This window comes from Nothobranchius furzeri, chromosome 2 (genome assembly GCF_043380555.1).
Source record: "Nothobranchius furzeri strain GRZ-AD chromosome 2, NfurGRZ-RIMD1, whole genome shotgun sequence".
Lineage (NCBI taxonomy): Eukaryota > Metazoa > Chordata > Actinopteri > Cyprinodontiformes > Nothobranchiidae > Nothobranchius > Nothobranchius furzeri.
The window spans coordinates 7,039,914-7,051,700 of NC_091742.1; the positions used below are offsets into that span (position 1 = coordinate 7,039,914).

The 11,787-nt window shown below is 41.2% G+C and overlaps 2 protein-coding genes and 1 long non-coding RNA gene across 5 annotated transcripts in view; all 3 read left to right on the plus strand.

Annotated features, from left to right (window-relative positions):
- Positions 1-6,068: 6,068 nt before the first annotated feature.
- On the plus strand, positions 6,069-7,312 carry LOC129165280 (cartilage intermediate layer protein 1-like). 2 transcript variants are annotated; one of them, XM_054748007.2, is made up of 6 exons: positions 6,069-6,135; positions 6,222-6,265; positions 6,355-6,388; positions 6,469-6,492; positions 6,682-6,868; positions 7,016-7,312. In XM_054748007.2, exons 2-6 carry the CDS (start codon positions 6,254-6,256, stop codon positions 7,137-7,139), a joined length of 381 nt encoding a protein of 126 aa, XP_054603982.2. In that variant the 5' UTR covers positions 6,069-6,135; positions 6,222-6,253; the 3' UTR covers positions 7,140-7,312. The 2 variants fall into 2 exon arrangements, with proteins under 2 accessions (XP_054603982.2, XP_054603983.2); XM_054748008.2 differs by having other exon boundaries at positions 6,086-6,135; positions 6,225-6,265.
- A 513-nt stretch (positions 7,313-7,825) lies between these two features.
- On the plus strand, positions 7,826-9,083 carry LOC139062511 (uncharacterized). Its single transcript, XR_011516051.1, has 3 exons — positions 7,826-7,883; positions 8,585-8,608; positions 8,888-9,083. It is a non-coding gene; the product is annotated as an uncharacterized lncRNA (long non-coding RNA).
- A 2,341-nt stretch (positions 9,084-11,424) lies between these two features.
- Positions 11,425-11,787, plus strand: part of LOC129165286 (cartilage intermediate layer protein 1-like) — a 1,142-nt gene continuing 779 nt past the window's right edge. Inside the window, exons 1-3 of one of the 2 annotated variants that reach the window (XM_070543522.1) lie at positions 11,425-11,530; positions 11,617-11,660; positions 11,750-11,783. In XM_070543522.1, coding sequence (XP_070399623.1) covers positions 11,649-11,660; positions 11,750-11,783 — 46 coding nt within the window. In that variant the 5' untranslated portion in view covers positions 11,425-11,530; positions 11,617-11,648. The remainder of the gene's footprint in view (positions 11,531-11,616; positions 11,661-11,749; positions 11,784-11,787) is intronic. The other variant, XM_070543523.1, reaches the window with a different exon arrangement.

The following is an 11,787-nucleotide window of genomic DNA, read 5'->3' on the forward strand; positions in this document are numbered from 1 at the left end:
TTAACAGCTGTCCAAAAGACAATCATTGACACCTTGCACAAGGAGGGCAAGACACAAAAGGTGATTGCTAAAGAAGCTGGCTGTTCGCAGAGCTCTGTGTCCAAGCACATTAACAGACAGGCGAAGGGACGGAAAAAATGTGGTAGAAAAAAGTGTACAAGCTCTAGGGATAACCGCACCCTGCAGAGAATTGTGACGACAAACCCATTCAAAAATGTGGGGGAGATCCACAAAGAGTGGACTGCAGCTGGAGTCAGCGCTTCAAGAACCACCACGAGGAGACTCATGAAAGACATGGGATTCAGGTGTCGCATTCCGTGTGTCAAGCCACTCTTGAACAAGAAACAGCGCAAGAAGCGTCTCGCCTGGGCCAAGGACAAAAAGGACTGGACTGATGCTGAGTGGTCCAAAGTTATGTTTTCTGATGAAAGCAAGTTCTGCATTTCCTTTGGAAATCAAGGACCCAGAGTCTGGAGGAAGAGCGGAGAAGCACAGAATCCACGTTGCATGAGGTCCAGTGTAAAGTTTCCACCGTCAGTGATGGTGTGGGGTGCCATGTCATCTGCCGGTGTTGGCCCACTCTGTTTCCTGAGGTCCAGGGTCAATGCAGCCGTCTACCAGGAAGTTTTAGAGCACTTCATGCTTCCTGCTGCTGACCAACTTTATGGGGATGCAGACTTCACCTTTCAACAGGACTTGGCACCTGCACACAGTGCCAAAACCACCAGCACCTGGTTCAAGGACCATGGTATCCCGGTCCTTGATTGGCCAGCAAACTCGCCTGACCTTAACCCCATAGAAAATCTATGGGGTATTGTGAAGCGGAGGATGCAATACGCTAGACCCAACAATGCAGAGGAGCTGAAGACGACTATCAGAGCAACCTGGGCTCTCATAACACCTGAGCAGTGCCACAGACTGATCGAGTCCATGCCACTTCGCATTACTGCAGTTATTGAGGCAAAAGGAGCCCCGACTAAGTATTGAGTGCTATACATGCACATTCTTTTCATGTTCATTCTTTTCAGTTGGCCAACATTAGAGAAACAAACATTTTTTCATTGGCCTTTAGAATATTCTAATTTTCTGAGATACCAGATTTGATGTTTTCATTGGTTGTCACCTATAAATATAAAAATTAAACATAATAAACATCGGAAATACATTGGTCTGTGTGCATTGCATGAATATAATGTACAAGTTTCACGTTTTGAATGGAATTACTGAAATATTTTCAACCTTTTGATGATATTCTAATTTACTGGCCAGCACCTGTATAGCGCCTCTCAGAGTAAGGACTCCAAAGTGCTTTACACTACAGTGTATCATTCATTCATTCACAAGCATTCCCACAGTGATGGTGATAAGCTACGATGTAGCCACAGCTGCCCTGGGGTGCACTGACAGAGGAGACCCACTATTTAATTCAGTCATTAGTTATTCTCCCAATCGATTACTAACCAAAACCTCATGCTTTATGCAAAACATTAAATGATTTTCAGCATACCAATCTTTACAGAAAACATAAAAGCCCTAAAAAACTGTACATAAAATATATTTAAAAACTAAATTCACTTATCACTTAGAGCAGTAGTTCCCAAACTTTTCAGCCTGACCAACAGATGTTCCTTTGTATTTTTATGTTATTTATGAATTTTCATTATATTTGGAAAGTTTTAATTTATATATAAATATATAAAGCTTTTTTTAAATTTTATATTTTACTTTTTTTATGATTATGTGGAACACTTGACTTCCAATGTAACGCATCGCCATCTGCCTCTTTTTACAGCTTTTTTAAAATTTTTACATTGTCACTACGCCTGTCACGTTTTCGGCGTTTTACCATAGTTTCTACATCCATCACGTCCCAGAGAAGGTTAAACCAACAACAAACCCAACGTTTGGACCTTGTAAACTCCACACACCTCTCGTGCAGCAGCAGCGTCAATCTTACCGGCTGGATGAGTGAATTTCTTCATCAGAGTCTATAATCTGCTTCCTAATCAGAGTCAGTCATGACCAGACCTGCCGGCAATTATACGTTTTATCTAATATTTGTGCTCTTCATGCTGCACGCATCTCCTCCTCTCCCCGACTGGGAGCCTCACGGCGGGAAGCGTTTTTCAATCTCTAAAAAATCCAAAACTTTCCTCAGCCTGAAGGTTCCACATCTCCACTATCTTCTGATGTAAAGTAGTAACTTCATGAGGGATCATATTTGTAGATGAGACTTGTTAAAGTCAGCAATGAGGCTTTGGCGCTTATAACGAGTAAGTCCCAACACTGACAACAACGTACTGAAACTAGAACCAACATGCATAAACAGACAGATTGGTCCCGCCTACTAATAACTGTTGGTCTTTTTAAATACGCAGTAATCATTGCTTGCCTTTTTCGCTTCATCCTGCGTCCTAGCAGCAACCACTTTGGCACCTCTGGAGTCGGTGTTTATTAACGTCATGCTGCATTTAATGTAATTGGAAAAAGGAGCTTCAAGCGCTAAACCTCCGATTTTGTTTTCTTTCTGGCCTTAGTTGGAGGGGACGGATCGGGGTCGATCTGAATCTGGGGGGGACAGATCCCCCCGTCCCCCACCCTATCTGCGCACCTGGTGAGCGAGGAGTAGTTTCCACTGTGATGGCAAGGCAGAAGGCCAGTTGAACCGCTGCTAGCAAACATGGTGTCTCCCCTGCCTGTGAACTGGTCAGACCCGAATCCCAGTGTGTCCATCTCATTGTTCAAGCAAAAAATGTCCCTTTACCTAGAAGATGACGGCAAACAAACACCTAAAATATGCCGAGGCATAGGTGACGAGGGTGTAAGAGGCTAAATGCTAGCGGGCTAACAAAGATGATAAAAAGGTTCCTGCAAATCTGTGGATGTTTTTTGAGGGACAACTGAAACTGGATGTTCAGGATTCAGACTCCACCTCATGCAGTACAGACAAGTCAGATGAGGGCATTGATGACTTTGTGACCAGAGCCAGAAAACTTGCATTAAAATGCCAGTTTACAGACCGGGAGCTGAACGCCTTGAGCTAATCATAGCCAGCACACCACATGATGCTTTTAGACATGTACTATATGGAAAGGCTGCTCACTGGGTGAAGTACTAGCAGAGGGTGGAAAAACATGAAGCCCTAATGGCAGAAAACTTGCAAATACAACAACTTGGGCTAAAAAACACAGAGAAACATGAAAAGCTGGATGCCATAAGCAGAGGTACATCACATGTTACACCACTGCCAGCATTTAATGATGTGTGTCTTTCTTATGGGAAGATGGGACACTGGGACAAATAATGCAAAATAAATAAATAAATAATAAAAATAAAAATCAGCAGAAGCAGCCCAATCTGCACCAAAGAGCTACTGACAGAAGTTTTTTCAGTAGTGGGTGACCATGTACTGCAAATTGTAAATAGCAGCTTGATAGCTGGGGAAGTCCCTACTCCCCTAAAGCAGGCGGTGGTATGACCTCTGCTTAAGAAATCAGGGTTGGACCCAACAATCTTGTCCAATTACAGACCTGTATCTACACTCCCATTCATCTCAAAGATCATAGAGAGGGCTGTGTTTATCCAATTGACATCTTTTCTACAGGAATGGGAAATTGGAGAAGTATTTCAATCTGGGTTTAAACCCTTTCATAGCACTGAATCTGCACTGCTTAAGGTCCTTGATGACATTTTAATGGCAAATGATTCCAGTGATGCTGTGGTTCTGGTGCTCTTGGACTTGACATCAGCCTTTGATACCGTTGATCACAACATCCTAATAAACCGGCTGGAGCGGTCTGTGGGCATTTCAGGCCAGGCACTTAAGTGGATAAGATCCTACTTGACTGGGAGGAGTTTTTGTGTGAGGTTGGGGGACTGTTCCTTCGATCTGGCTGAGCTGCCTTGGGGAGTTCCCCAGGGATCGATTTTGGCCCCACTATTTTTCTCCTTGTATCTCCTGCCCCTGGGTGAACTATTCCGTAAACATGACGTGTTTTTCCATCTATATGCTGATGATTGCCAGGTCATTTTTTTCCAATTAAGCGTGGTGGCTTATGCACCGTTCAACCTCTATTGGACTGCCTGGAGGACATCAAGCTATGGTTGGCTCAGAACTTCTTGTGTTTTAACGAACACAAGATTGAAGTTATTCTGTTTACGCCACCTAAGAGCCCAGGAGGTGCCCAAAAGCTTGATTTTTCCTCTCTGACACCGCATCAGTAGGCGGTGGTCACTAACTTAGGGGTAAAACCGGACGCAGTACTCAGATTTGATGCTCAAGTGAATGGTATTGTGAGATCTTGCTTTTTTTCATCTACGCCGCATAGCGAAAATTAAGCCATTTCTGTCCCATAGTCATTTGGAAACTGTAATCCATGCCTTTGTAACCTGCAGGCTGGATTATTGTAATTCGCTATATTCGGGGCTTAGGCAAACTCCAATAGCACGCCTCCAGGCGGTTCAGAACTCTGCAGCTCGGTTGTTAACATTTACCAGGAGGTCTGAACATATTACACCAGTCCTACGTGCCTTGCATTGGCTCCCTGTCTTTTATCGCATCAGGTTTAAGGTCATCCTGTTTGTGTTTAAGGCATTAAACTCAGGGGCACCTAAATATCTTGCTGACATCATCCACCAACATGTCCCGGTGCGTTCCCTTAGGTCAGCTGACCAGAGGATACTAACTGTGCCTAGGTACAGCCTGAAGTCTCGTGGGAGTCGTGCCTTTTCAGTACTTGGACCAACTACCTGGAATGAGCTGCCAGCTTATGTAAAACAGGCTAAGTCATTAGAAACCTTTAAAGGAAGACTAAAAACACATCTGTTCTCGCTGGCGTTTGGACTCTGAAGTTGTGGGAAGTAGGCCGGATATTGGACTGCTAACTTGCACTCAGGTTTTCGTATTGTATTTTAAATCGATTTCTTATTGTATTTTAAACGGATTTCTTATTGTATTTTTAATGGTCATTTCTCTGTCCTATTGTGGTGCTTTTTATTGGTGTACAGCACTTTGTTTGTCCATTTAGGCCATGTGAAAGTGCTCTATAAAGAAAGTTGATTTGATTTGATTTGATTTAACGAAGTAAGGCCCATCCAGCAAAAGGTGCTCACCACAAAGATTTGTTCCAATGCCAATCATATAAATATGACTACAAAAAGACAAGCAAACTCAACTTTGATGCTACACACGCACAAGTGAATCTAGTGATGAAGAAATGTACCAAAGGCAGTTCTACTCAAAGTGAGTGAAAAATATCTGCACAGCATTCAGTCCAAACAAAATTGAAAATTACTAAACGTGAAGCCACAAGGTCTACCTGACCATGGACACACACTGCGCCTGAAAATTGATACAGGTGCATCGGGCAATACGCTCCCTATGCTCACATTCAGACAAATGTATGGAGCCAACAGTCATGCTGTGGACAAACTACAAAAATGCCATGTTAAACTCTGCATACAGTCGCCACAGAATTCACTGTTATCGCAAAATAGACATTCGTTAATGGAAGGATTCTGACTGGATCAACACCAAGTTTTATGTGGTGGATGTACCTGGACCAGCGATAGTCGGGCTACCCACATGTGACTGAAGCTGGTCACTGTAAATGTGGACTCGGTGAGCAATCACAAAAACCCATCAGAGCTTAAGAGGCTTGACTCACAAAAGAAAATATCCAGAACAGAGGATTTAAAACAAGCATTTCCTGATGTAGGGTTAAATATAGTTGCTTTTAAGCTCATTATTTTACCTTTACTTGTGACCAATAAGCTGATACTCTATGTAAATATAGAATATAGAATATCAACCTGCTTGGTCTTTGTTTCCCATCCCATTATCACTTGTAAGTTGCTTTGGACAAAAGCGTCTGCTAAATACATAAACATAAAAAAGGAAGTTAACATTTTAGTTAAATTTTATGAGCAGAGACCAACAGGTCACACTTTGGGAAGATTAGGTCCTAAAGCATTCACAGAATGCAACCAAACAAGTATTTCTATAAGCACGAGTTAGGTATTGTTATAAATCAGTTGCTGCAGGAGGGAGGGTGCCACTATATAAAGGCTGACACAAACACACAACTGACTTCAGTGCATAAAGGAATCATCTTGAGTTTCCTCCAGTTTTACCAGGTAATGTTTTTTCTTACAGGTTTCTGTTCAGTTATGGAAAAGATGCATTTAATGATTAAAAGCAAAAAATATGTTCTTGCTGGCAGCAGTTCAGAACTAACATCCTTAATCTGCAACTATGATGAAGCTGGTAAGTAAAAGCTGTATTAATGTGTGCGTGTAAGCTCTGATGTTGCACTAAACCTTCATAGAAATTCATTTAAAATATTTCTGTCATAGTTGACCATCGTTTTGGGTGCAGCGATGCTACTTGGTATGTCCAATTTAAGTTTCAGTTTTGACAAGTTCATAATTTATTGTTGCTAGGTAAATAATCTGATTTTGTTCCAATAGGCTTCATGGAACCAATGATGGGAGGTGAGAAAGCCCAGATTTTTGTTACCAAGTAAAAAAGTCTTTAACATATGTTATCAGTTAATGGACATAAAACGAATCTGATGTGAAAATGGGTTGAAACTATGATTTTTACACTTAAATAAATCCAAGATTCTGATTTAAAATCTATTTCCTGTTAGAAAAAATCTTTATTAAAACATTGTTTTACAGCTGGCCACCGACCATGCTGGACCCGTTGGTACAACTCAGACAGTCCCAACAACGGACCAGGTGACATAGAGCTTTTAGCTGACCTGACTCATGAGTATCAAGGAGAAATTTGCCCCGTACCGATGAAAATCCAGGTCGAGACTGTTGACGGTGTTCCAGCCAACAAGACGGGACAGATATTCCACCTGTGAGTTGTTTTACAGTGACATGAAATCTTCATCCTTAAACGCTGATTTGATTCTTTCTCCAACAAAAAGTGTTTGGCACCATTTTGGAAATTTGACACTAAAAGCAGCAATGTGGTCATTATTTGGTATCAACTGTTGTCTTTCAGCTACTCCAACACCGGAGGGTTCATTTGTCGGAATGACCAGCAGAGTTCTGGCAAGTGCTTGGACTACAAAGTTCGCTTCCAATGCCAGTGTAACTCCAAGGAACATCTCTACTGCTGTTATTGACGAGACAAAAGAAATGAAAGTTGTGGGTTTTGCCAGCATTCCTAATTCTTCTTTTTAAAATTTTCCTCATTAAAATATTGATTCAAAGTCCAGGGTCTGGCTCTTATGTGCCACTGGTGCTCCCTAAAAGCTGTGTGAATTAATGAAGTGCAATAAAAAAAATCTTGAAAATCTGATTTTTATTTTTGTCTTTTATTCCCTAATTTGGCGTATTTAGTTCGAGCCTTCTATTGAGTTTTCATTTATTCTGAGACACATTTACAGTCAAATGAGTCCAAAATAATAAAAACAAATCATTAAATTATTGAGCAATCTTCACATAATTAGGTATTAAATAATGAAAATAAATAGTAAACAATTGCTACAAACATTTATTCATCAATCAGTGAATCCACCTCATGCTCCCTCACCCTGCACCGTCTCCACCCCGCGTACGTCCCACGATGCAGGATAATGTGCCCTACTATCTCCAGTTCCCCACATTCACACCTCCCATCTGGGTGTTTCCCAACCAAAAACATCTAATGATTTCACTTACTCCACATTTACCTGCGTGCTGTTTGATCCAGTGTTATTCAGCACATCTGTCTTCCATTTAGTAATCAGCCCAGCTGTTTTCCATCAGTAATCTTCCTCCTCACTATATAAACCCTTGGTTTGAAGTTCACTTTTAGACAGATTCTCCTGTTTGTTCTGTGTTGTAGCTGGTCTGGGCTGCTTGTTACTGCAATAATGATCAAGCAGGTGAGAGTTAGCTTGTAGAGCTAATATCACAAAAAACATGTTAGTTTAGTTTGACATTGCTTAAATGAAACGATTTATTATTTAACTCATTCACTGCCATTGACGACTAAAGTCGTCATTTTAGATCCAACCGTTCACTGCCAATGACTACTAAAGTCGTCATTTGCATTTTTTTTTACTGTTTGAGCATCGGAACGAGCCCCCGCGCTAAGAGAACAAACATCTCAGCCCTGAAGCCGATCTTCATCCGCATACGTCACAGATAACATGATCAGGAAGCAACACATCCATGTGTTTGGAGATCGTTTTGGGCCGTTCCTGTAAAAAAAAGTGAGGCGCGAACCGGAAAAGCATCTGCCGATCACAATTCGACAACGGATTATGAAAGAACGGATAATGCTCGAAACTTCTTCCTGATGTAAGAGGTGAGTCTCCTCTTTATTTTGGCATCGACATCATGCTAGCGCACAACGTTCTGCGACTCTTAAAAAAAACAGTAAAAACGGTGAGAAACGCTGGCAGCGAAGGCCGTTAGTAATCAGGAAACGGCTGGCAGTGAATGACTTATAAACTAACTTTCTTGCAGTTGAGCTTCACTTTTGCCTCAGTGTTGCTGCTTGGTAATTTCAATTTCTCAAACTATCATCAGAATTTATCAGTTTGAATGTGAAATCACGAACTGGTATAATTTTCTCTTTCAGTTTATGTGAAGCCAAGTGAAGAAGGTAAAGGCAAGCACTCTATAACTACCTAATTTGGTCCCTCTGCTGAAGCTGTAAATGCTGCAACAATCTGCTAGAGATGCCTATTAGTAGAATAAACTGTAGTTTGGTTAAGCTAGTGTTGCTAATTGTGTGTTGCATAGATCCTCATGAACCAGCTTGGGACTTCTTTAAAACTGTAAATGCTAACATGATCTGTTAAGAGAAATTATTTTAAATTAAATCTATTTGTAGATCAAACTCTAATCTGGTGATGCCGTTCTTTAATGTGAATATTTATAGATCCTCATAATCACCATCACCCAAGGCTCTGCTGGACTAAGTGGTACAACAGAGACCATGCTGGTGGACAAGGTGACTATGAGACTCTGAAGGACCTGAGGAAAGGGAACCCTGGATAAATTTGTCCCAAACCTTCAGAAATCCAGAATGTTACCGTTCACGGAGGGTTCCCGGCTGAAAAGACGAACTAAAAGTTTTATGCGTGAGTTTTCATTAACTTGATGGATCTCTGCACACATGTAAATTTTATTTGGGCTGTCAAAATGCCGACATGTACTTGTACTACTTCCAGCTACAACACCAATGTGGGTTTCATTTGTCGCAATGAGGACCAGAAATCTGGCAAATGCAAAGACTACAAAGTCTGCTTTCATTGTCCATGCCACTGAGCAGAATGCTGGTGTTTTTTTCTCAACTGTAGAAAAAAAAACAAATGTGCTCAATGTAGTCTGAACGTCTTTGCAAATGTTGGTTTTGAGCTTGAGATGTAGAACTTCATAGGTGTAGAGAGCTTAAGACATGCCCAGTATTTACAATTTTTGGAACATAAGCTTGGAGCAAGTCTACTTGCTGTTAAAGGGAAAATTGGTGTCTGCCACCATGTAGAAAAACTACAAACCTCCTGGACTAAGGTCATGTCTAAAGCAAAAAACTAAAACAAGAGTACTTGGTGTGATTAAAGATCATTGTGTATGGTGCGCAATGCAGAGTGATGGGAACTTGATGTAAGTTCAGCCATAAAGAGACTACCTCTACCCTTGATGTCATTACATCTCTAACACTTTGTGGTTGCAGCGGTGCTAGGAGTTGTCAAAGGAAGAATCTTTTACCTGACGAGCGAGGAGTAGTTTCCCCCCGTGTCTCTTTCAGACCACAGTGATGGCTAGGCAGAAGGCTAATTGAACCGCTGCTAGCAAACATTGTGTCTCCCCTGCCTGTGAACTGGTCCGACCCGAATCTCAGTGAGTCCATCTCATTGTTCAAGCAAAAAATGTCCGTTTACCTAGAAGATGACTGTAAACAAGCACCTAAAATATGCCGAGGCATAGGTGACAAGGGCTTAAGAGGCTAAATGCTAGCGGGCTAACTGAAGATGATATAAAGGTTCCTGCAAATCTGTGGATGTTTTTTGAGGGACAACTGAAACTGGATTTCCAGGATTCAGACTCCACCTCATGCAGTACAGACAAGTCAGATGAGGGCATTGATGACTTTGTGACCAGAGCCAGAAAACTTGCATTAAAATGCCAGTTTACTGACCGGGAGCTGAACGCCTTGAGCTAATCGCAGCACACCGCATGATGCTTTTAGACACGTACCATATGGAAAGGCTGCTCACTGGGTGAAGTACTAGCAGAGGGTGGAAAACATGAAGCCCTAATGGCAGAAAACTTGCAAATACAACAACTTGGGCTAAAAAACACAGCGAAACATGAAAAGCTGGATGCCATAAGCAGAGGTACATCACATGTTACACCACTGCCAGCATTTGATGACATGTGTCGTTCCTATGGGACACTGGGACAAATAATGCAAAAAAACAAAACAAAACAAAAAAAAATTCAGAAGCAGCCCAATCTGCACCAAAGAAGTAAGGCCCATCCAGCAAAGGGTGCTCACCACAAAGATTTGTTCCAATGCCAGTCATATAAATATGACTACAAAAAGACAAGCAAACTCAACTTTGATGCTACACACACAAGTGAATCTAGTGATGAAGAAATGTACCAAAGGCAGTTCTACTCAAAGTGAGTGAAAAATGTCTGCACAGCATTGAGTCCAAAAAAAATGAAAAAATACTAAACGTGAAGCCACAAGGTCTACCTGACCATGGACACACACTGCGCCTGAAAATTGATACAGGAGCATCGGGCAATACGCTCCCTATGCTCACATCCAGACAAATGTATGGAACCAACAGTTATGCTGTGGTCAAACTACAAAAATGCCATGTTAAACTATCTGCATACAGTGGCCACAGAATTCACTGTTATGGCAAAATAGACATTCTATGTCAATGGAAGGATTCTGACTGGATCAACACCAAGTTTTATGTGGTGGATGTACCTGGACCAGCGATAGTCGGGCTACCCACATGTGAGTAACTGAAGCTGGTCACTGTAAATGTGGACTCGGTGAGCAATCACAAAAACCCATCAGAGCTTAAGAGGGTTGACTCACAAAACAAAATATCCAGAACAGAGGATTTAAAACAAGCATTTCCTGATGTAGGGTTAAATATAGTTGCTTTTAAGCTTATTATTTTACTTTTACTTGTGACCAATAAGCTGATACTCTATGTAAATATAGAATATCAACCTGCTTGGTCTTTGTTTCCCATCCCATTATCACTTGTAAGTTGCTTTGGACAAAAGCGTCTGCTAAATACATAAACATAAAAAAGGAAGTTAAAATTTTAGTTAAATTTTATGAGCAGAGACCAACAGGTCACACTTTGGGAAGATTAGGTCCTAAAGCATTCACAGAATGCAACCAAACAAGTATTTCTATAAGCACGAGTTAGGTATTGTTATAAATCAGTTGCTGCAGGAGGGAGGGTGCCGCTATATAAAGGCTGACACAAACACACAACTGACTTCAGTGCATAAAGGAATCATCTTGAGTTTCCTCCAGTTTTACCAGGTAATGTTTTTTCTTACAGGTTTCTGTTCAGTTATGGAAAAGATGCATTTAATGATTAAAAGCAAAAAATATGTTCTTGTTGGCAGCAGTTCAGAACTAACATCCTTAATCTGCAACTATGATGAAGCTGGTAAGTAAAAGTTGTATTAATGTGTGAGTGTAAGCTCTGATGTTGCACTAAACCTTCATAGAAATTCATTTAAAATATTTCTGTCAAAGCTGACCATCGTTTTGGGTGCAGCGATGCTACTTGGTAT

What these genes read in the sequence shown, in the direction of transcription:
- LOC129165280 (XM_054748007.2), top strand. An exon ending in GGGTGCAGCGATGCTACTTG is followed by an intron (nt 6,389 to 6,468) that starts GTATGTCCAATT and finishes TTGTTCCAATAG; the next exon opens with GCTTCATGGAACCAATGATG. An exon ending in CATGGAACCAATGATGGGAG is followed by an intron (nt 6,493 to 6,681) that starts GTGAGAAAGCCC and finishes ATTGTTTTACAG; the next exon opens with CTGGCCACCGACCATGCTGG.